Source organism: Vicugna pacos, chromosome 8 (assembly GCF_048564905.1).
Source record: "Vicugna pacos chromosome 8, VicPac4, whole genome shotgun sequence".
Classification (NCBI taxonomy): Eukaryota; Metazoa; Chordata; class Mammalia; order Artiodactyla; family Camelidae; genus Vicugna; species Vicugna pacos.
This window is the reverse complement of record NC_132994.1, coordinates 62,152,953-62,178,378: the sequence shown is the minus strand read 5'-3', so window position 1 is coordinate 62,178,378 and position 25,426 is coordinate 62,152,953. Positions and strand designations below refer to the sequence as shown.

Genomic DNA, 25,426 nt, shown 5'->3' with positions numbered 1-25,426 from the left:
AATTTTATACTAAATATCACTCACTTCATGTCTATGTGAGGATAGGCTATTCACTTTGATACAAGTCTTCCACAGGGTGTTCTGCAGGATGAATATTTAGGTGATGATGATGATGACACGAAAATGTCTCATACTGTTCTTGCCATATGCTAGTTAGACTTTTACACACATACACAACAGATAAGTTTATCAACTGTAAGGCATGATGATTATTTACTATTTATTAAGTGGAGGTGGATCATCATAAAGGTCCTCATCCTCGCCATCCTCACATTGAGTAGGCTGAGGAGGAGGAAGAGGAGGGGCTGGACTTGCCATCTCAGGGGAGGCAAAGGTGGAGGAGGTGGAGGAAGTGGAGGGGAGGCAGGAGAGACAGGCACCCTAGATGTAACTTTATGGAGATACGTCATAATTTGTGTCTGATTTTTTGCTTTTTCCATTTCTCTAAAAATGTTTCTATCTTTCCAATAATTCCAGTCTTTCTTCCACTGTTTGCTTGAGTTTCAGTGCCCATATCATAGAAGGGTCCGTGTTGTAAAAGAAGTCAAAAGCAGTCTTGAATAACTGGAACCCTGTGGCCAGATTGTCCAAGGTCAGTTTGTTTACTGGCACTGCTTCTTCTATGTCCTCATCCTCATCGTCTGGCACTGGTTTGGAAGCACTCACCTCCATCAAATCATCTTCTGCTAATTCCTCTGGTGTGGTGTCTATTAGTTTCAGAATTTGTCCAAGATTCTTATCTTGAAATACCTTACCCACTACCTTTTGCCATATCAACAGTCTCGTTCATGATGTCCTTAACTGACTCTGTCATAAATCCTATAAAGTCATGCATGACATCTGGATGCAGTTTCTCCAGTAGTACATTGTTTCAGGCTTGGCTTTGTTCATGGCTTTCACAGATTTTTTCTATAACAATGATGGCTTCTTCAATATTCTAGGCTCTCATGAAGTTCTCTCTATTGGGGTTCTCTTCCATAGCACTGACAGTCCTTTCCACAGAGTCCTATGTGTAACAAGCCTTAAAGGTTCTTATGACCCCCTGATCTAGAGAATGAATTAGAGTTGCTGTATTTGGGGGCAAGTAGACCACTTGGACACCTTCAAAATTGAACCCATGGGGTTCTGGGTGCCAAGGGGCATTGTCCAATACCAAAAGAATATTAAAAGGCAATGACTTCCAAGGTACTTCCTGACTTTAGGGACAAAGCATTGATGGAACCAACCCAGATAAAGGGGTCTCATTGTCCAGACTTTCTTGTTGTACAACCTAAAGACAGGCAGCTGGTGTTTATCCTTTCCCTTCAGGCTTGAAGGTCAGCAGCTTTATGAATAAGGACAGTCCTGATCATAAACTCCACTGCATTTGCAAAAAACAGTAGTCAGCCTATCCCTTCCTGCTTTAAATCCCAGTGCTCGCTTCTCTTCCTTGCTAATAAATGTCCTTTATGGCATTTTTTTCCCCAGAATAGGGCACTTTTGTCTGCATTCAAAATCTGTTCAGGCAGATATCCTTTCTCTTCATTTTCTTAATGGCTTCTGGAACTCATCTGCTGCCTCTTAGTTGGCAGAAACTGCTTCTCCTGTTATCTTGACATTTGATGAGCCAAACCTCTTTCTAAAATTATCAAACCATTCCTTGCTGGCGTTAAATTCTCCAGCTTTAGATCCTTCACCTTCTTTTTGCTTTAAGTTGTCATATAATGATTCTGCTTTTTCTCGAATCCTATTAGAGTGTACAGGTATGCCTTTCTTACAGCAATACTGCACCCATATAAAATCTGCATTTTTAATACAAGATAAAAAGGTATTTCTCAAAAAACGCAAAGTTTCCATGCTTGCTGACATAGCAGCAGTGATGACTTCATGGGTTTTCTTTTCTCCTTTCTTTCCTCCCTCCCCCACCCCCTTTCTTCCTTTCTTACAATGGTCCTTATACTGGATTCATTTACCTTGAAATTGTGGGCAACCACAGCTGCAGACCCCAATACAGTACATATCAAGCAATTCAACTTTTTCTTGTAATGTCATGACTTTTCTCTGTTTCTTGGGAGCACTTCCAGCATCACTAGTGACATTTCATATGGTCCTATGGTGTCATTCAAAGTTTACAGTATTGCACTGAACACAGTGAAAAATACTCAAGAACCACGAGATCATTTTTTACTGCAATATGAAGTTTACTGGAGCGACTACTGCTCAGGTGGAGAGGATTAGCATCACATGGCATTTTATACAGACTCTTATAACACTTGTACTCACTGTAAAAGCAACAGGAGGGGCTGCAAAATTATTATGTACTATAGATAATTTTATGCCATTATGATTTAATACTACATTTTTATGTTTGTTTACATTTCTCTTGACTGCGAATGGCATCATGCATAACCTGCAAGTGTTTATTTTGGTAAATTTTAACTTTGATTTGTAACATTTCATGGTAGTAAAGGATAAAATAGATTAGCATTGGCATGTATTTTATGCATTCATGACATATCTAACTTTTCCTTTTTTTTAATTTCCAGGTTACATGGTTCATCTGTGAGTTTTTCAAATTGCTGCAAATCTCCAAAAATTTTTCCAATATATTTATTGAAAAATATGTGTGTATAAGTGGACCTGTACAATTCAAATCTGTGTTTTTTAAGGGTTGACTACACTTGAATATCCTGATACAAACACACTTTCAAGTAGATAGCTTGTATGGTAAAAAAAATCTAAAAACAAAAGTAAATATTCATCAATAGAGAATTAGTTGGATAGATTATGGAATATTGGTGCAATGGAATATTGCACAGCAATTAAAAATAAATTACTTTTGACTAGAAGAGACTTTGTATTGTTTGATGAGAAAAATCAACATACAGTGAAGTATGTATAACAAAATGTCAATATGTAAAATAAGCCATGATATAAAATCCTAATGTATAATTATATGAGATGAGTGAAAAATATCCATACTACTTTGTTACTATGAATTATTTGGGGGTGGGGTCGGTCACAGAGCTGTGAAGGAACATGCAGGCAAAGAGTAATAGAGAAAAAATTGCATTGAAATAAACGAAAAAAGTAAAATCTTCTGTCAAAGTGAAACAGCTTTGACTGGTTCAAAAAGTCTATGGGTGTTTTTATCTGAGAAAGTTATGAATTGGAAATGTGCTTTTGATAAAGTCAATTTCCTACTGCATATCTCAGTTAATCCACTCATGGTATTTTTTTCTTTTTAACTAGCATAAAAGAACATGTTCTATGTTACAAAAAATACAGTGCTGATACATATAGCGAAGGATGTATGTCATCAGCTTGTCTGCCTGGGTTGCCCTGACTCAGGTCAGGATTCTGGCTTCCAGCAATTTGAGTGTGTGCTTAACTCATGGTAGTTCTTGACTGTTGAGCTGGGTTTCTCGATTGTTCCTATTTTTTTTTTTAAAGCACAGGTCTAAAGCATACTTTTAAAAATATTTTAAAGCCTTTAAAGTTAGAGACAAAATTTCTTTGAAGAACAATAGCTCTTTTTCTCGTTGAATTTTTCAAAGACAATCTGTTGGTTCACTCGCAATCCTATTTTCATTACTAACTAAAAATGAAGCCATTCAGATGGAGACATCTAAAGTTTATTACATTCTAAATATGTGGAGGCTATTTTTATTGAAATTAGAAAATTGTAAACTCAAATGATAGCTTCCTGGGAAAAACTAGTACATGAACATTAAAGCACAGAAACTATTTCTAAGGTAGAAAAACGTCTGTTTTCAATTGGCCTACAACCTTATTTTTCTCAAAGTTACAGGTGATTAGAAATAGATCCTCTTCTATTGGGGGCATCCCCTGGTTACTTTTTCATTCCTTTCTTTTTTTTCTGTGTGTCCGGGGCCGGGACCTTCTTTTCGGGCTCCACGCGGCTGACGGCTTCCTCGGCGGCCAGAGCCTCCAAGCGGAGGCGCTCAGCGTCCAGCAGCTTGTTCCGGTACTCCTCCCGGACGCTGAGGATCTCCTGCCGGGCTTCGTCTACGGAGTCCTAGTCCAAAAGAAAGCCCCAGGCGAATAAGCTCCACTGGTAAAGCCTTATTATGGCTCTAGAGGGAGCTGCAATCCTTTTATCCTTTGCTCACGCCAATAGATTCATTTGAGAAATTAACGAAGAAAGATGAAAGTTAGGTTTAAGTCTGAATGCGTGAAACATGAGGTGCCCACTAGGGGCACATGAGATTTTAACCGAACGGTAAAGAAAGAGCAAGATGAAGCAAGAAATAAGCAGAGATTTTTGGCAGAGCAACTATCTGCTTTAAACAAGTTCAGATATAATCTGTATAAAACACAGTGTCTCTCACTGTAACTGTGCTCAGTACATTATTAGTTCCTCACACAAATTCCAGCCCTGACAAAATACGTCTGAGCTGTACTTGAAGACCTTCTGAATAATGTCGCCTAAATCAATTGGTTATCTTTGTTATCGTCAATTTGCTTTTCATTTTCACTTCAGAAAAAACTGTTTTCCTCAAGGACACCGATGATCTACACGCATCTAAATCCAAGCTCATTTCTTAGATCTGTTCTTACTTAACCACCTTCTCCTTCCTGACTTCAGTTGGTTTCCTGGACATAACACCCTCTTCATTTTTCTTCTACTTCATTATCTGCTCCTTGTCAGTTGCCTTTGCTGATTTCTTCTTTTCTGCTTCATCTCTTCATGAGGAAGTGGCCACATCTCAGATCTCAGGCCTCTTCCCTTGGGTTGGATACAATCTATGGCTTTACTTTCCATTTATACACTGATGGGTCCCCAGCCCAGATCTTGCTCCCAAATTCCATAAGCATATGTCTAACTTTCATTCACTGTTTCCACATGACTAATAGATATATAGTAAACTCTGTTTAAATACAATAGATATATTAAAAAATGTCCCAATTGAAATCTTATCTTTCCTCCTAAACCATCAGATTTGATGGCACTCAGTCCTTTCAACTGTTTTACGCCAAAACTTAAGAGTATTTCTTGATTCCTCTCTTATAATAAATACACCAACAATCCGTCAGGAAATCCTTGTAACTCTACTTTCAAAATATATCTAGGATGCGATCATTTCTCACCACCTCCACCCACCATCTTGGAGTGAACCACCCTCCCGTGCTCACTGCAGTGGTCTTCTCACAGAACTCTTTTCTTCTATGTGTCTCCTTGTGTGCTTACCTGTTCTCCACATGATATCCAGAGGAGACCTTCTCACACATAAGTCAAATCATTACTCCTCTGCTCTTTAGAATCCATGCATAGTTCCACATTTTTCTCAGAATAAAAGCTGAAGTCTTGACAGTGGCCTTCACAGTCCTACATGGTTACCTTCTCCGTCAGCCTCTTCCCACTTCCTCTCTGATCTCTTCTTACACTCAACTACCCCTTGCTCACTCTGCTCCAATGGCACCAGCCTCCTTGCTGTCCTTCTGATGCAATGAGTATGCTCTTTCCCTAGGGCCTCTGCACTAGCCATCTCTTCTGAATCATTGTATTGTGATTCTGCTCTACTCTGTTTTTCTTGATTCTGGTCCCTTTCTATTCACTTTATACAATATTTATGGATTATGTTTGTATTTGACCATCTATTTGCTCACCAGAATCCAAGCTCCACAAGGGTAGGGGTTTATCTCTTTTGTTCGTGCCTAGGACAGTCCCTGGTACAAACATGCACAGAAATATTTGCTGAGTAAATAAACTGTAGAGATGGGAAGTGTCAGAAAATTATAAACAGGTAAATAATGTTTATATTTTTGAAAAGAAGAATAATTTTTCAAACTGTAGATGAGAATACTTACTGACAGTTTCAGGCACCATTCTAGAAATGGGTTATGAAATGGCTTCTCTAAAAAAATGTCTGCAAGTAAGGCAGTGATTATTAAGTGCTAATGTAAGTTTACTAGGAGGCCATGGCTTCCTAATTTCGTTTGCATTTCTGATAGTAAGGGCAAAATTATGGTTCAACTTCTTGATTGTTGTTGATTTACTATTATTACTCAGAAATAATATAATGGAATAGAAAGGATTAATGAACTGATGCTAGCTAGAAGAGAAGCTTCTAGAAATGACTGTTCTGTTTTCATCACTGATGTCTTTAGAAATTTTGTCATGGTTTTGCAACTTGCATGGCTTTGGTTGAGATGGTGGAACAGCTGGATGTCAGCATCAGACTCCCCAAAGTTTTTGATGAAAGAAAAGTACTGTATCTACCACAATAAAACTGGTTTTACTTAACCAGTTGCACAAGTACAAGATGATAGCAGTGACGTATTTTAAAAACAGAGAAAGAGAGAGATCGCACCATCTTAAGGGTTTAGTGTAAAGTAAGTTTAATGTATGTCAGTGATCTTTTGAAGATTAGTGTTTTCTCACCTGATAGTAAGTATGGTACTGATCGTGTTTCTCCTAAGGTAGCTTCAATCAAAACTAGGGCGTTTATCTGTACCTCACACTTAAAGAATGGGGTCTAAATTCAAAACTGTCCCAGTTAATATTTATTCCCTGCCTCCTCTCCATCTACTGCATTTACTTGTGTATTAAACACAAAACACATGACGGGCAATCCTGAAATTCCCTTTTGTCTTATGATGTTTTCATTTAAACTATTTTCTACCTGATAAATTGAATCTATATAATTTTAATATTCATTTATTAATTCACTGATTCCTTGATGAAGCAAATTCTGTGAAATAAACATCCTTTCCAGGCTCCAGGGACACAAGAGTGAATCAAAACAAAGTCCTTGTTTATGTAGGGTCTCTATTCTAGTGGAGGTAGATTTTAAAATGTACGCATATTTAATATATATCTATGATCTACATACATTTCCATGTTAAGCCAATAAATGAATATACATATAGGATGAGTGTTTTAAGGAAAATAAAAAGGCCAGGAATGGGTGTACACGTTTTCAATGGTGTTAATCTTGGAAAGGTAGGTGGAGAAGACCTCTCTCGTGAAGTGACGATAGATGAGAGACCTCATAAAGTAAAGCTGTACACCATTTGGCTCTCTCGGGGAAGGATGTTCCAGGAAGGAGCAGAAGCAAGATCAAAGGCCCAGAAGTGGGTACACACTTGACTGTTAGAAGAAAGGCGAAATCAGTTTGGAAAAATCAAAAGGCTCAAAGCAGGTGGAATGGCAGAGGAAAGGATGAGAGAGGAGAGTGGGCACTAGCCTTTGCAGTGCTCTAGACGTTTAATAAAGATCTCAGCTTTTTTCATAGTGAAATGTGAAGCCGTTAGAGGAGTGAAATGAGCCCACCCTCCAGTTTAAAGCTGTACTATGATAACCACTACTGCAATTCACAAAACATTTCCAGTCCCCCTCAAGGTACGTGCTGGCGTGGCACTCCTTATTAGTCAGCTAGGGCTGCCGTAACGACGTGCCACAAACTGGATGGCTTAAACGGTATAACTTTATTGTTATTGATACTAGATGTTTGAAACCAAGGTGTCAGCAGGGTTTATTCCTTCACAGAAATTGTACGTGTCCATGAAAGTTGATTTGACCAATGAAATGTGAACATAAAATATAAACATGATGAGAAGGACCCTCGCCTGGACTCACTGAACATGTGAACAAGTGAACATGTAGCTGGAGTGAGAAACACTCTTTCATTGTTATAATCCAGGGATTGGTAAGGACTCTGAAACAAAGCTGGCTCATTGCTTCCAGATGTTCTAAGTAAAGTTTTATTGGAACACATTTAGATATCATCACTGACTAATTTTGTGTTAACAGCAGCAGAGTTGAGTAGATTCAACTTACTGCCTGCAAAGGCAAAAATGTTTATTATTTGGTCCTTTACAGAAAACAAGTTTGTCAACCCCTGTCTTAAGCCACTGAGACACTGGGGTTTTTTGGAAGCACAGGATAGACTAGTTTGTCCTGACTGATAACAATCATTGTGGCTGCTGAGCAGAGACTTTGTAGAGGACGAGGTGAAAGCAGTGAGCTCAGCCAGGGGGCTGCTGCAGGACTCTGAATGGAAGACCAGGACGGTCTGGACTAGGGTGGCTGGGACAGAGAGAATGGAAGGTGGCTGAAATTTGGATATGTTTTCAAGGTAATGATGACAAGTTTTGGTGATGGATTAGACGTAAAGAATGATAAGTTAAGGATGTTTTCGAGGTTTCTGCTCTGAGCAACTGAGAGGGTGCCGTCACTGTTTACTAGGCTGGAGAACACTGGTGGAGGGATGTGTTTGAGCTGAAAGAAGAAAGAGGGCAAGAATGATAATATTTGGATTTGGCGAGGTTTGATTAGAGGTACCTACTGGGCAAACAAGAAGAGATGACACATAGACATGTTCCTCAGATTGGCCAAAACTAAGAATGACACGGAGAACCCAATATTCCCGTAGCTAAAATGTTTAGAAAGTCCTGTAGCCCTCAGAGTCTTTGGGAGTATGTATGTGTGTTTGTACGTTGTAGGGAAGAAGGAGGAAAAAATAAATCTTCATCCTCCATAGTGGAAGTCACCTGTGTACATTTATTAAATTCCCCATTTCTAGTACAATGATACTTCTATTTTTAATTAAGCTTGATCTTTCACAGTACAGAAATCTCTATTTTTTTGTTTTTGGACCATGTCTAAATAAAGCACCTCTACCCCTCTGCTGGGATGGGGGAATGACAGTCATCTGGCTTCAAAAAGTTGAGGTGTAACCTGCGATTTCTAACTGCTTCCAAAATAGCTTTATACCAGTGAAACTCAGTGATTATTTTTTTCTTCCTCCCACTTCACCTTCATTTCTTAATGTGGCTGGTGTCATCAATTTCTGAACCTGTGGGAGATTCTGTGGAGCAAATTAGGTTAGGAGTTTTTCTACTGCCAGCCTAGGATTTAGCTACCGCAAGTCTGTCAATGTGATCTACCTCTGACTTCAACTTCACAAATACTTTGCTGTGGTCTTCTCTCCTGTTCTCTTCATTTTGTGGATAGATCTCCAATACTGTATGCAAAAGAGGTTTTAGGAAGCAAGTAAATTAGATGTGTATAAACAATTTTGCCAGTTTTCTGAGAAGTTGGGAACTAATGTTTTCAAGACTTCTTTCTACCCAGTTACAACATAATTCTGTGATATCGTTTTAATATTACAAAATAATTTGTCAGCTGTGATCCATGTCTATGTACTTTGAGACTCACCCACATTTCCTTGTACATCTCCAGAACTTTATCCCTTAATTTAATCCTTTCTTCTTGGTCAATATCTCGAATGCTGAGGATTCTGGTCCTATACTGTCGGAACTGATGGACCTCTTCTGCCTTCTGCATTGCTTGCAGCTGAGTCAGTTCTTCCGTTCGCAACAGAGGCTTGGTTTCTGTTTTACTTGATATAGAAACATCAAAAGAGATAAATCATTCGGGAAACTCTGGAATGAACTTTAGCATTCAAATAATTTAAAAACATATCAACATACCTAGGAATAAATCTAACCAAGGAGGGGAAAGACTTATATACAGAAAACTATAAACCATTGATAAAGGAAATTAAAGAAGACTTTAAAAAATGGAAAGATATCCCATGCTTCTGGATTGCAAGAATCAATATTGTTATAACAGTCACACTGTCCAAGGCAATCTACAGATTTAATACAATCCCTATCAAATTACCCAGGACATATTTCACAGAACTAGAATAAATCATAATAAAATTTATATGGAACCACAAAAGACCTAGAATTGCCAAAGCATTATGGAAGAAAAAGAAAGAGTCTGGAGGAATAACTCTCCCAGACTTCAGATAATACTATAAAGCTACAGTAATCAAGACAGCATGGTATTGGTACCAAAACAGACATATAGACCAATGGAACAGAATAGAGAGCCCAGAAATGAACCCACAAACTTTTGGTCAACTTGTCTTCAACAAAGGAGGCAAGAATATATAATGGAATAAAGACAGTCTCTTCAGCAAATGGTGTTGGGAAAACTGGACAGCAGCATGTAAATCAGTGAAGTTAGAAAACTTCCTTACACCATACACAAAAATACACTCAAAATGGATCAAAGACTTAAGCATAAGACAAGATACAATAAACCTCCTAGAAGAAAATATAGGCAAAACATTATCTGACATACATCTCAAAAATGTTCTCCTAAGACAGTCTACTCAAGCAATAGAAATAAAAGCAAGAATAAACAAATGGGACCTAATGAAACTTACAGGCTTCTGCACAGCAAAGGAAACCATAAGTAAAACAAGAAGACAACCCACGGAATGGGAGAAAATTTTTGCAAATGAAACCGACAAAGGCTTGATCTCCAGAATATATAAGCAGCTCATACGACTCAGTAAGAAAAAAACAAACAACCCAATCCAAAAACGGGCAGAAGACCTAAACAAGCAATTCTCCAAGGAAGACATACAAATGATCAAAAGGCACATGAAAAAATGCTCAATATCACTAAGTATCAGAGAAATGCAAATCAAAACTACAATGAGGTTATCACCTCACACCAGTCAGAATGGCCATCATTCAAAAGTCCACAAATGACAAATGCTGGAGAGGCTGTGGAGAAAAGGGAACCCTCCTACACTGCTGGTGGAAATGCAGTTTGGTGCAGCCACTGTGGAAAACATTATGGAGATTTCTCAAAAGACTAGGAATAGACTTACTGTATGACCCAGGAATCCTGCTCCTGGGCTTATAACCAGAAGGAACCCTACTTCAAAATGACATCTGCACCCCAATGTTCATAGCAACACTATTTACAATAGCCAAGACATGGAAACAGCCTGAATGTCCATCAACAGGTGACTGGATAAAGAAGAAGTGGTATATTTCTACAATGGAATACTATTCGGCCATAAAAACTGACAACATAACGCCATTTGAAGCAACATGGATGTTCCTGGATAATGTGATTCTAAGTGAAGTAAGCCAGAAAGAGAAAGAAATATACCATATGAGATCGTTCATATGTGGAATTAAAAAAAAAAGAACATAAATACAAAACAGAAACAGACTCATAGACATAGAATATAAACATGTGGTTACCAAGGGGGTGGGGGGGTGGGAAGGGACAAACTGGGATTTCAAAATGTAGAATAGATAAACAAGATTATACTGTATAGCACAGGGAAATATATACAAGATCTTGTGGTAGCTTACAGAGAAAAAAAATGTAACAATGAATATATATATGTTCATGTATAACTGAAAAATTGTGCTCTACACTAGAATTTGACACAACATTGTAAAATGTCTATAACTCAATTAAAAAAAAGGAAAACAAACAAACAAAAAAAGTATCAGCAGGGTGCTGATCTGGATCAAATCAAATATTAGGAACAGAAGGAATAAACCATTATTTTTACATGGGCTATACTCCATTTATTAAATCACTAATATTTTTGGAAATTATTTTAGGAAAATACCAGCAAAACTAGATGTGCTATTTGAAGAGGTGTGTTGATATTCGAAACTATGAGAATATTTTGCAGGTTTTTCCTTTTTAATATATGAAGCTAAATAGGTTTGAAAATGTATGCTTGAATAACTCTCAATTAATCTTATTGTTTAGTTCTTAAGAAAATTCAATCTAATCAAATCATGGCAGCTGGTATGTTGGGAATTTTCTGCAGCTAAACTCACCTTAACCAGGCTACAAATTAAATCTTTACCAAAAACATTTAAATGCTTTTATAATTGACTTAATAAAACATTTGCTAAATTTGAGATGTAACTCATATACTTCTAAAAATCTAAATACACTGAAAATATATTAAGCATTTAATTTCAAACTTTCAGTTGTTTAGCAACTGCTTATTGACAATCTATCCAAAATTCTATGAACACAAATGTCTATATTAATCATGTTTATTAAAACTTACCGCACATATTGACTTAAGTCTACACATTGTAGTTTTTTTCGAATAAGTTGTGGAGACATTTCCAAAATTGTTGGGGATCGTGATTGAGGCCCTGTTTCAAAACAAAAAGTGCCAGGCTTTCAAAAAAAATCAGCAATAACTAACTAAATGATTGTATATTTGATTTAAATTGAAAATATTCTGCACTTCCCTTATTTAATGTGATTTTCATGTTATTTAATGACTATATTGAAATATGACTATATTTCATATTTATCCTCTCGGTATTACTATACTAACAGTTAAATGCAGGAGATGACAATGGGTATAGAAAAAATGAATATGGTCTATAAAAGAGAGTACTAAAATGACTCTAATTTACTTAAGTGAAAGCAGAGACCAAAAAAGATCATACTTTGTTATAAAATTTCATTCTAAACAAGTTAAATAATCAAATATTTAAAGAGTTTGGTCTATCTGTGAAAGCTGTACTAAGCACTGTGGGGGTGGGATATAAAAATGTTTTGAGACACAGTATCCTACCTCCAAAAAACTTTTGGTCCAGTAAAGTAGGCAATATTACAACAAGTAAACACTGAAAATCAAAGTAACAGGAGCTTTTTACCCCACAGACTCGTCTGAACCCACAAGAACAGATCTAAGAAAGAAATTTTAGAGACTAAGATGTTAACCATTCAGCCTTTCCAGACCATTTAATCTCTCTTTTTAAAAAAATATTGAAGTGTCATTGACATACCATACAATTTATTAGTTTTGAAAGTATAACTCAGTATGTTTTAGTAAATTTACAGTTGTGCAACTGACACCGAAATCCTTTCCCAAAACCTTCCCATTATCCAAATGCATACTCTTGTGCCCTCTACATACCCACCACAAGCCCCAGGCTGCTGATTTGCCTTTCCTGGATAGTTCATGCAAAACTACAAGGATATATTTCACTGCATAGAGAATATAGCCAATATTTCATAATAACTTTAAATGGAGTATAATCTATAAAATTTTTGAATCCCTGTATTGTACACCTGAAACTACTATTATAAATCAACAATATACCACAATAAAAATAAAGAAATCTCATAGGAAAAGGTACACTCTTTCAGAGTTATGTGAAATTTAATGAAAATGTCTGAAGACTCTAATGGCCAAAAATGTTAAGAAATGAGGATCAGGAGGGTTGAAACTGAATCACAAGTTTTGGTGCCTTATAACACCAGTCTGGGACTCTGGGAAAAAAATGAAATCTATATTATGATTACAGGGACACTATCCAAGGCAGGTGTGAAGAATCATGATTACACATAATTTTCTCAACTCAAAGATTACTTTGTTAGTAAATAAATAACCAACTTGACATCAGAATTTAATTTTATTTTTATTTTACAGATCTTTAACTAAATGTGGGGAGAAGTTTGTGTTAAAATAGAGGTCACAGTACGTGGAATAAAAAGAAAACTAGGGTTTAAGTCCTGATTCTATGCAAACTATTTAAGCTTTCTGCTCTTGGGTGAGTTATTTATGAATTCCTTTGTTTTGAGGTTGAAAACAAGCAGGACCCTTGAGGGGGCCTTCCTTGGGACAGACGCCCTACACATGTCCCCCACCTCTTGTTTGTAGAAAAGCTTTGCTTCTGAGGCCTTCCCTGAGTTCCAAAGGACAAATTTTATCAGAGAAGTGAGAAAATGCAAAAAAAAAAAAAAAAAGGAAAACAGCCAGGTAAGACAAAATAATAATAGCACAGCCTAAATTGACTATATTTCAGTTAAATACACACACACACACCCACACACAAAGAGCCTTTAGTTCCTCCTCAAGGGCTATAGATAATACCCAGAGCCACATCCTGAAGTTATTTTGCAGATACTAAAACCCCCGCCAGGTGGAAGAGTTAACTGCATGATACTCGCAAGCACAGAGACCCCAGACCGACTGGAACCAGAAAGTCGATGATATTAACTCCTGAAATGTCACCCTGTTACCTCACCACCAACCAATCAGAAGAATGTCCATGAGCTGGTCAGACAGCCCACAACTCTCACCTCTAATGCTGCCTTGAGAAACCCTTCCCTGAAAGCCACTGGGGAGTTTGCATCTTTGAGCATAAGCTGCCTATTTTCCTTGCTTAGCCCCATGTTGGGCAGCTTGCAATAAACACTGTACTTCCCTTCACCAGAATCCAGTGTCAGTAGATTGGCTTTGCTGTGCAATGGGCGAGCGGACCCAAGTTGGTTTGGTAACAAGGCAGAGGTAACAGTATATGCTTTTTCTAGTTTACAGAGGCTCAAATGAGATGATTATGCCAAAACACTTTACAAATTCGATATTAATCTTAAATGTTAGGTATTATTCTAGTAAGTTTTAGTGCTATTGTTATATGTCCATTATTATCTATCAAATAAACGTTGACTTTCAAAATGCTGGTTCAAAGATATCAGAATCTTTGGTTAGTATGGTAAAAGAGCCCTTTGAATTTTGGAATTTTCCTCTTCACTGTGAAAATCACTCAAGAGCATGTTTTAGCCATAAACAAGTTTTAATTTTAAAATTCTCAGACTGGTTTAGCAACTTTGAGAACCACAGTTGGCATTTCTAAGGGTGCTTTCTTCCAAAATATCTTTCTTTCCTGAATTCTGAATAAGCAGAGAAAGAAAAAGTATGAATTTTCCATTAACAGACGTATCATTGGGATGTAGCTTGGTGTGAGAGGCAAATGGGCCGTGATCATAGAACCTTCGGCCGAACCCTTCAGCATCCCTGTCACAGTTATACTTGTCTGACTCAGGGATGAGCAGTGGATGCAGGCTTCTTGTGGGCAGTCCAATTTATTCTTTCCTAATGTATCAATCAGATGACTCACATAGCCCACCAGTGACAGACGGTCCAGGAGTTGCTTAGGGAAAACTGTCCCTCATGGAAGCCAGGAATGTCAAAAGACATTTCTCTATAATATTTTCCATATAGGAGTTAGGTTCATTTTAGTAAATAAATACAAATCCCATAGTATACAGAAATGAACCAATCAGTGTGGCTTGGGCACCACTGAAAATCGTTGTTTTCCAACATTTTAGAAACCAAATATTTGAAATTTGTTGTCAAAGATGTAGCATACTATAGATAAAACAAAAAGGATCTGTGTGTAGTGACAATTGTGTATGTGATCACTGCAATTTTATTTTTAGTATTTGTAGACAAAGAAAACTATATGAATATATAACTGCTCCTTAAAATTAAACAAGAAAACATTTGCCCACTTTTATCTTTAGGTTAGGTATTTAGTAATCAGGTCCTTGAGCAGATTCCAACTCTGATAATCAAAATGAAGACCTATGAATCCTATTATATACCTATTTTTCTACGTTTAACCCTGGCCATCACATATGTTTAATTTCATATCTGTTCCAGGATTTTCATTTCAAAATATGCATTCATCTTATCAATAAGAGCAATACTTACTGATATTTTCCTTCCGCATGCCCTGCTCACGCTCCTCCTTAGGGAAGGAGGATGGGGATGATCCTCCACTATCGCTGCTGGTAGGTTTTGCCAGATCCTTCAAGCTCTTGCTCAGCTGCCACTTCTTCCACAGCGTGCTCCCTGAGGGTATGGTCTCTTTGCTGTCTAAACTCATGGGACTCTTTGTGTCTGACTCTCTTATGACACTTGAAGATGTTTCTACTACAACATGACACAGGCATTACTGAAAAGAACTTGTGTTCTATGAAATCACATGCAAAAATAGCAAGACGTATGGAGTACATACTGAATGAGTCCAAATATGTAAGGTTCAAGAACAGGAAAAATTAATTCATGATGATAGAGATCAGACTAACGGTTACTTTGAAGAAGGAAATGGCTGGGAAGAGGAATGAGGAAGACTACTGGGATGTATTAAGTATATATCTTGATCTGAATGGTGGCTACTGAGTATACACATCAAAGCTATACGAAAATACATCAAGCTATACAATTAACATTTGTGCCTTTACTACATTTTGTATGATAAGGTCAGCCATCTCTGAGCTCTGTCCTCCACCAGGCTTTGTCCTTGGCTTGTAATGAATCCCAGTTTTAGCAAAGAATCCTGCTAAACTAATTTACTGAGAATCGTTCCATCTTTGATATCTAATTAAGCTCCTCTTCCCCCACCCTGATATTTAGTCAAATTTCTTTTGCCTGACCATTGATACCTAACCAAATTCCTGTAAGTAATTTTCTATCCAGTCCTTGTCTATTGGCTATAAATTCCCACTGTCTATGTTGTTTTCAGAGTTGCATTCAATCTCTCTCCTACTGCAATAGTCTTGAATAAAATCTTCCTTTCCATTTTTAACAAGTGTTCAGGGCAATACATTTTCTTTTACATATAATTTAATACAACTTTTAGAAAATTAGTAATAAAATATAGATCCCAAAGAACCAGAGCTGTATTCTTTCACCTTTGTATTCCTAAGATTACATTAGACTCTTCCAATTAGAGGAGTACTTTAGGAGTTAAAAAGATTTCAAATCCCAACTTTGTCACTTTTCAGATGTGTGATTTCGAAAGAGTAAGGTGACTCTCTGAGCTTTGGTCTCTGAGTCTGTAAAATGGGAATAGTAATGTTTACTTCATAGCTGCTGCAGGTTAAAGTGAGACAATAAATATAAAGGACTGAGCAATGCCCATCCCAGAATAACAGGATGAGGGTGATATTTGTGGTTTACACACTTAATATGAAAAGTTAAGGGACATTACTTTTATAACATTTATTGAGTTACACTCTTGAAGATGTCAAAGTGGAAAAGCATGATTTGGGATGTGAATGCCTTCAGCCTCCCTGGGCAGCTCAATGTGGTGATAGATGGAGCAGCCAAGTGTTTGTGAGAAGACACTAGGGTGATGGGGGGCTCTGTCTGCACCTTGGCTCTGTCTCTGGGTAGTTTGTGAATTTAGCAAGTTAGTCTGGGCCTGTGTCTTCATCGTTCAGTTGGAAATAATATATATCAGTGGATTGGTGTGCATATCAGGTGAAATAATTAGTATTTCACAGTTTCAGGCCCAAAGGCAAATCGCTCAATGACAGTAGTTAGCTTTGTCATTGTGACGCTTAGTGTTATTGTTGATGGCTATTGTGATTAGAAAGGTGCCAGATTTATAGCTATAAACCTGCCTTCAATTTCATGTACTGCTGCCTTCTAACTAGGCTGCATCCTTATTTCTGGTTTCATCTTTTCTTAAATGGGGAAAGTCATCTCTACTTGGGAAAAAAGTGAGCCCCTGCTTGGTAAAAAGAAAACACTCCAGAATTTATTCTCTTACAGGATTATCTGTGACTTTTTACAATCCTATAAGAAAATAGATTCTGAAAGTTTTCTTTTTACCAAGCTTGACTTGCTGACTTGCTTTTAAGAAGTGCAAGTAACAGTTCTGTGCTTGGGGCATCTGGGGCAGGGTCCACTGACCTTCTCCAGCTTTGGTTTGGCTCTCAGACATGGGCACACTCTCAGCATCAGGCATTTTCTTAATGAACCGGCTGAGATAGTGGAGACGAGCCTGGGCAGCCTGAGAGACAGAAGTTATCAGCACACAGCGCAGGGAACACTGGCTTGGCGGCACTCAAAAGACACAGGAAAATGTGAATGAACCAGGCCATCTCTTATTAATTATCAAAGAAACTCAAATTCTGAACCACCCATGACTTTGCCAGTTAGTTTTGAGAACTAATGAAGAATTAGTCCTAAAACTAATACTCTGAACATGCTACCTTCCATCCGGCTGCTCCTGAACCTTTGTCATCTGCATCAATAACCCTCAGCTGGGGGCATGAAACCCATATAAATGATACTGTTTCACTGTGGCAATGATTCTGACATAACATAGAGAGAGGAGGAACCATGAGGTCTGTGTATTCCACAGGGCAGCACGTGCTTTTTCTCTACTAAGGCTGTTCAAAGTACATGAAAGCACACATCAAACATTTTTATGCTTTCTTGGTTGGGAGTGTTAAGGATGGACAGCGTTAGTCCCAGGTGATGTGCGAGACCAAGGTGACCTACAATTTGGACTGGTAAGTGGCACTGTTGTGTGCTTTGCTTTTGCTAGTCATCTGGGTTTCCAGAGAATAACATTTCACAATGTGTCTGAATGTGGTCTTAATACTTGTTTAGTTGGTGTCTGACAACATTCCAGATATTTCCTAAGAGAAAGACTATGTAATTTTTACCAACACTGCTCTTCCTTCAGACTATCCCCAGGAATGAAAAGAGGACAATTTTCCAAACTCAGGTGACCTTGATTGACCTTCCAGGCTCAGTCATCTCCCAGGCTTGCTTCATGGCTCGGATTTCGTCTGCTCGTTCTGTGTCTTTTTTCACTTCAAAAAAGTCTGCTTCGTTGTGTTCAGTGACCAACCTCAAAATCCAGTAGGGTTTATTTGGGTCTTCTGGTTGTGGGTGAGCGGTGGACATCTGACAAAATAAAGTAAAAATCTTTGGGTCCCATGTTCTCCTCCTTTCAAAAGGGTCTAGATTTGACCCTAGGATCCATAATTTCACTAGCAAGTATTTTACTCAAGAGAAATGAGAACATATATTCACAAAAATACTTGGAAAAGAACATTTATTACAGCCCCATTGATAATAGCCAGAAAGGGGAGAAAATATAAGTATCTATAAACTGATGAATGGATAAACAAATTGTAACATGTCCACACATCGAATACTACTTGACATTAAAAATAATTACTAATGCACACCACAGTGTGGTTGAATTTCAGAGACAGACGTTAAATTGAAATAAAGAAGTTGAGCACAAAAGACTCCTTCATGTATGATTCACTTGTATGAAATTCCAGAACAGGCAACACTTGCTCGAGGGTGAGATGTGAGGATGACAGAGTCCACTACAAAGTTTAAGGGAATTTCTAAGCTTATGGAAATGGTCTGTAATCTATACCTTGACAAAGATGTGGGTTACAGGGTGAATGCACTTGTCAAAACTCAATGAATTGTACATTTAAGATGGTTGTATTTCACTCTATGCAAATTTCACCTCAAAACTATAAATAAAAATAATTCTGAATTACACTTAGGCTCACTCAATACATCTCTTCACATAAATGAGGGCAGGAATAGTTGATCATTACCAAGTTTGGATATATTTGATATATACTCATTATGAGAGTTCACATTTTGATGTCTTCTAGAATCACTTTCATGGACTTTGGACTGGGAGCAGATCCACATAGGACTTGAAAATGTCTAGCTAAGTGAAGCTCTTTGGTAGCAAACTGCTAGGGTAGAGAGCTTGAGTCTGATGTGGCTACTAGCTCTTTATGTAAGATTGAGACAATGTCAATTATCCATGTTACATAGTACAGATGGGAAAGCAGAGATGGGGGACATTGAATAAAATTTTCACATGCAGTTTGGTTTCAATGTTACCAAAAGAATTTCCTAGCTTTCTATAATATTCTCTTACTATTATGATGAAATCTTAAATCTCACAATTGGAAATTCTTTTATTTATTTCTTTTAAAATATAGTACATAAGCTTTTGTCTTCTTTTATATTGCCTGATAAATGAGTTTATCAGAAAATTCTCTGGGATCAACGTTTTTTTTTTAATTGAAGTATAGTCAGTTACAATGTGTCAGTTTCTGGTGTGCAGCACAATGTCCCAGTCATGCATATACATACATATATTCATTTTCATACTCTTTTTCATTAAAGGTTATTATAAGATATAGAATACAGTTCCCTGTGCTATACAGAAGAGATTTTTTTAAAATATATTTTTATATATAGTCTAGCTAGCATTTGCAAATCTCAAAGGATAAATTTGGAATCAAGTTTTGATTAGGGAAGGGAACACGATGAAGGACTCAGGGAGGGCCACATGTCTTACAAGAAATTATGGATTGAATTAAGCTTATTTGTTTTAAATTTGAATAGTTTTTGTTGTTAATGATAGGACTATTCTGTCCACAAATTCAAATAGTTGATTTTATAAAGTAAATGGTAAACTGGAGATACATCTGGAAAAGTTATCACACAGAATTATCTTGATGTTTCAAGGGAAAAAAAGTGGTTGATTGGAACTTCATCTATGTTTTTGAACCAAACAATGCTGAAATAAACATACTGTGAATAGAAAACTGTATCTGGTTCTTTCATATTCCAAATGTAATTGTAATCTGATAAAGATCATTCCATTTTTCTGTATTTGTTTAGAAGGTATTACACTAAAAGGCAGGATTTGGATTGTAGAATGTAGCCAGTGAGAACATATGTAAATTTAAAAAGAAATTAGCTTTTCTATATGAAATAAAATCAATGATCAAATAAATTCAACATGATTATGGTGACTAAAGCAAAAATACAAAGTACAATATGATAATTTTCAGGTTTCTGTTTGGCATATATGTTAATAAATTTTCAAACATGAAGCAATTTAATACTGATTGCTACTAAAAGCCAACTAGCACAATAAGACTCCTAAAGCTTAGTTCATTATTAATGTCATAAAACTCCAATTCCCATATGAATTCTGTAACCAAACATACTCTTTGTGTTTCACAAGATGGTCCAAACATTGTCTGTTTCAGGATTCCCTAGAATTCATGAGTATTTCAAAGTTATTTCATACTGAATCCCACAATTCCTTATTAAATTCTGCACATCTTCTGAACAGGCATTCTTCTCAATTTTAAAAAGAACAGAAGGCCTTCATTCATGTCAATTTTTAGTTTTATCCAATCATTAGTTTTTTGCAGAATTTTTTGTTGTTGTTGACAATAGTTTTGCAAGTTTTTTTCTTCATTTCTTTCTTTGTACTTCAACCCTTTTAACTGCAGCTTATCCAGCTTCTCATTTCAACTTTCATCTAGAGGTATGTTTTCACACATTACAGGATTGAATCTAAAATAGGTATCAGGAAGTAACCAATCATCAATTATCACCTGGGTTCTTCTGCATCTGTAGCACTGTTGGTAACATTAGACAGTTTGGTTCTCAAGCTCAGCTCATGTTTATCATGGTGTTTCTCACATCACTCTTATCATGTCTAATGCCCAGGGATACTAGGCAATCTAATGGGATGTCTGGTCAAAGACACTTAGACTCATGCATTGCTAGTGCTGAGGGGTTTTTCAGAAGCAAACCTCGGTCTTACTGAATATCATTTCCCATATGTTACTCCAGGCTACTTTGTACACTTTGCACAGTAGCCTGGAGAAGCAGATGTGGCTCTAATGGCCTGGCCCAGTTTCTATTCAACCAGTAATAGTTAATTCCAGGAAAATGACCATAGTTTCTGAACACAAATCTGTTGGCATCATCCTTCTATCTACCATGGTACTTACTGCAGCTACCTTAAGACTTGTGGGATTTCTTGCTGTTTCTATAATTAGTGTGCAGCTCATTCTATCCCTAAGAATATTTCCCCAAGTCTGACCATCCTAAAATGCATGGCTCCAACTCATTTTGACGAGTTCTGACAATGACATTTTGTGAAAACAGATATCATCCTAATTTTTAATAAAATTCCTCACATTCATCCAAGGGCGCAGGAAAAAAATCCCAAAGTGAAAGCTAATATGACACCTGGACTTACACCGCAAATACAGTCAAAGAGCTGAGGAACTGGCTTCTGAGCGAGTTCAACTAATTTCCACCGAAGAGCAACCATTGTTCTTCCATCATCAATTGTACAAATGGGATTCCTCTTCCTCTTGCTGGATTCATGCAGCCAAATTAAGGCAACATTTCTCTTGCTGTAGCCTGAAGAGTGCCAGCCTTAATTTGTCTCAGTCATAAAAATATGCAATGTCTTATCTTGGCAGCCACTCCTTTTCCCTCAGGAAATTTCTGGAGATGAAAAGTCATTTCTTCAATCCTATTAATGCAGAGCTTTGGGTCAGTTATTCTTAATGCTTGAACTAATGCCCGGGTTCTGTCATCAATACTCACCTTGGCAATCCTTCCTTGTTGAAGAGATAAATGCTTTCTTCCTTCCTTGCATTTTTGTCTTTGCTAATAACCTGCTCAGCTTTAACTGCCTCTTCCTGTTCTTTTTGACTGAATCATATTTTACTTTGGGAACAAGTCCACCAACAGAATTGCCTACTAAAGCTTGTACACCTTCAGTGGGATGAGAAAGAAAGTTAGCAGTACGACATTTAAAAGAAACTAGAAGGACCTTAGGTGACACACTGGGGACTTGCAGGCTTGTCCACAGAATAAAAAGAAGATTCCGAGCCTCGCTTCTTGGTCAGGACACCAGTGTCTGGAGAACTGCATTTTCCCTTCTTCAATATTTCTATTTTCAATTTCTGATTTATCCTGGAAATGTTTAGTTTCCCTCTTTTGAGACAGTTTTTTTCCCCTCACATTTGAAGTATGAATGAATATAATTTGATAAAAAGTAGAATGACTCTCCAAATTTTGTGGTTAAACCATTTATGTTATGAAAAGGTCTTGTTTACTATTTCTTCATTTTGTCTTGATCTTTACCATGACTTCTCTTCTCTGCTGATGTAACGCTATATTTTTTCAGAGATTTGATGGTTCGTTTAATGTTCTTCTGGTTTAACCAGCCACTATCTGATACTTTTCTTAATATTTGAGGAGTTGGCTTAAATGGAGCTAAACATGAAATCATTTCCTTCTAATTGGCAAAAATAGTCTGTGAAACAAAGTTCAAGGATGACATATGAATGTCTACTTTTCTAAGGCCCTTAAGAGCAGAAGTTTGAAATTCCAATACGTAAACCATGATTGCTTGGAAAGCAACAGTGCTGCTTCAAGCATGTGCTTCACTTTTGGTCTGTTTACATTTTGCTTTGCTTATAGGAAACCCTCTCTCTAGACGGATGTGGCTTATCCTCCAATAACGTTTGGGTGAGCGCAGGAAACGCAACTGCTTGCTTCTCCGCTTTCCCCAGAGACCCTTTGCATTACAGGATGCAGACTGAAACTGCTTCTGTAGCAGTGGCAACTTGCCTCTCCCTGGCATTGACTTTGGACTGGAACTGGCCTGCATCAGCTGAGTTTTCAACACAAACAGAAGAGCAGCAGTCTGGGCACCACCCCCTTAGTTCTCTTCTGCCACCAGTGGAAGTTGAATTAAGCTTACTTACTTCTCAATGTTTCCAAGGGTATACTCCAACAACAGGAAATTAGATCTTGGAAATGCTAGAGGACAGGTTTTTCCATACTGTAGTAAGGGGAAACCGAGACATCATCTCCTAATATGTTAATTTTTCTTTAGTATCTATTTTGCTAGTGCTACCAGTATCTTGAGTAGTTAATCAAGTTGGGAGCTAGCCTTTGAATTCCTTCTTGCTCCTTATCATACATTTTAGATCAATAACTACATACCACATTTGTTTCCTAGATAGTTCTTTATTTGTTCTCTTCTTCACTTCTTTGATTTGTATCTGATACAGCTTGTATTCTTTTGCCTGAATTATGACAGTGCTTTCTTGAACGGTTTTCCCATCTCTAGTCATTTCCCCTTTAATTCCATACCCTTATAAGTTATCAGGTTATCTGAAATATAAATCTGATCATATCTATACACTTTTTAAAGCCCCCACCTCCCACCTCTCAGCCCTGCATAGACTAAGTTGTGAACACAAATGATGGTGGGGGAGGGTATGGTTCAGTGGCAGATGTGTGCTTAGCATGCACGAGGTCCTGGGTTCAATCCTCAGTACCTCCATTAAAAATAATCCTTACCCCTAATCATTGAGATTACCTAATTGGACCTGAAAAAAATCTGGAATCAGGACCTTTGCCTTGAAGGTAGAGTCCCAGCCGCCTTTTTTTTTTCCCCCAGCCTTCTAAACAGGCTTGAAGGCTCCCCTCTATTTGACCCTTATTTACCTTTCCTGCCTCATATCTCATACGTTAGTGATTCAAAGAACAAGATTGTGCCGGATTTTGCCTCAGCATGCCTTTATTCATTGACTTAGTACAAGACTCCTCTAGGCAGAGGCTAAAAGTGGTACTTTCTAATATATCTAACATTACAACTCTCTGTTTACCTTCAGTCTCCTCCATTACTACAAATTCTTTGAAGGTAGGGACTGCATAATATTAATATTGGAACCCCAAGTCCCCAGAACATTGTCTTCAGTATTAAAAGTCAATTAATGCTTTTTGATACTAAACTAAGGAAGACTCCTTACAGAAGGTGTCCAAGGAATGTTGTTAAGGTATCCAGATAATTGCTGGAAACAGGGACATGGAATTTTTTACTGTCTTTTTCCTGAAACGAGATGGGCAAAAAGGGACCCCATGAACCTAAATTTAAGTGACTCCAATAAGAAAAAGCACCGCACCCACCTGAGGCTCAAATCGAGGTGCTTGTTTTTCTTTGGCTGCCTTTTCTTTCTCCAAAGACTTTTCTTTGCCTTTCCTTGTTATTCTGGAAGTTCCTGAAGATTTCTGTCCCTCACTAATAGTGTGGGAATCTGGGCTTCCCAAGGTAATTAATTCCTCATGTTTCTCTCCATGAGCTAGAAAAACATAAAAAAAGGGAACCAGTGAGTCATGATACAACATTAAAATCACGTCATATAAGAAAAAGAGAAGAAAGTGAAAGAAAATGTTAGTCTAATGCATTTGATTTTCTTTTTTTAAACAAGCAAACAAACAGATCTTTAATAAAGATCTGTGTGACTCTCTTTTATACAATTGAGAAATAATTCATGTACCATCAGTATAAGTCAGTGGGTTTTGGTATATTCGTGAAGTTATGTAATGATCACTACTATTTAATTTGTTTCCGGTCTGGATGCATTCAGTTCATTTTCTTGCCTAATTACCTTGGCTGTTACCTCCAGTATGATATTGAATTGATTCATCTCTGCTTTAACATTTGTTACTCTCTTCTTTCTGCCTACTTTAGGCTTGGTTTGTTTTTTCTTTTCTAGTTTTCTAGATTTTTAAGGTGGAAGGTTAAGTTATTGATTAGAGATCTTTGTTCATTTTAAATGTAAGCATTTATAGCTATAAATTTCCCTCTTAGCACTGCTTTCATTGCATCTCATAAGTCTTGGTATGTTGTTAATTGTTTTCCATTCATCTCCATGTATTTCTTAATTTCTTTTATGGTGCACTTTATTTCTTCATGTGGATATAAATTACTGCCTAGTGTCATTTTATTTCAGCATGAGTGACTTCCTTCAGTATCTCTCATAGGGCAGGTTTGTTGGTGACAAATTTTTTCAGATTTTTATGAGGCTTTGGAAGAGATTCAGTTTCATTTTGCTATACTAGGAATATAGGCTGTTAGTTTTCAAGGCTGCTACTGAGCTGAAGACCAGGGGGTGAGACTGGGGCAAATAAAAATGCCATGAAACTCACTGTTCTTAAAGAGAGATGGCTGTTTTATTGAATAAAGCCTTTGTTAATTTCCAGAGTTCTGAAAAGTTGATTCTGGTCATCTCGTCAGTTTTTTCATTGTTTTTACAGAGGAGTTAATTTTTTGAATCTTTTTTCTGCTATTTCCATTGATGTCCTCCTGGATTTCTTTTCTTATTTGAAACTCCTGAGTTATCTGTGCATGCAGTTTGTCTGGGGCAGAGTCC

General features: G+C 37.2%; 1 protein-coding gene and 1 pseudogene across 6 annotated transcripts in view; both read right to left on the bottom strand.

Moving 5' to 3' along the window:
- Positions 1–25,426, bottom strand: part of ADGB (androglobin) — a 155,079-nt gene that overhangs the window by 12,066 nt on the left and 117,587 nt on the right. For 3 of the 6 annotated variants that reach the window (XM_072965993.1, XM_072965996.1, XM_072965995.1), the window contains 7 exons: positions 24,180–24,352; positions 18,123–18,299; positions 17,295–17,394; positions 15,306–15,527; positions 11,856–11,946; positions 9,164–9,347; positions 3,599–4,018 (listed from right to left, as the gene is read on the bottom strand). In XM_072965993.1, coding sequence (XP_072822094.1) covers positions 3,833–4,018; positions 9,164–9,347; positions 11,856–11,946; positions 15,306–15,527; positions 17,295–17,394; positions 18,123–18,299; positions 24,180–24,352 — 1,133 coding nt within the window. In that variant the 3' untranslated portion in view covers positions 3,599–3,832. Of the gene's footprint in view, positions 1–3,598; positions 4,019–8,671; positions 8,970–9,163; positions 9,348–11,855; positions 11,947–15,305; positions 15,528–17,294; positions 17,395–18,122; positions 18,300–24,179; positions 24,353–25,426 lie in introns of those variants that run through there. The other 3 variants (XM_072965994.1, XM_072965997.1, XM_072965998.1) reach the window with 3 other exon arrangements.
- LOC102545498 (calcium-independent phospholipase A2-gamma-like) lies at positions 20,498–22,872 on the bottom strand (annotated as a pseudogene).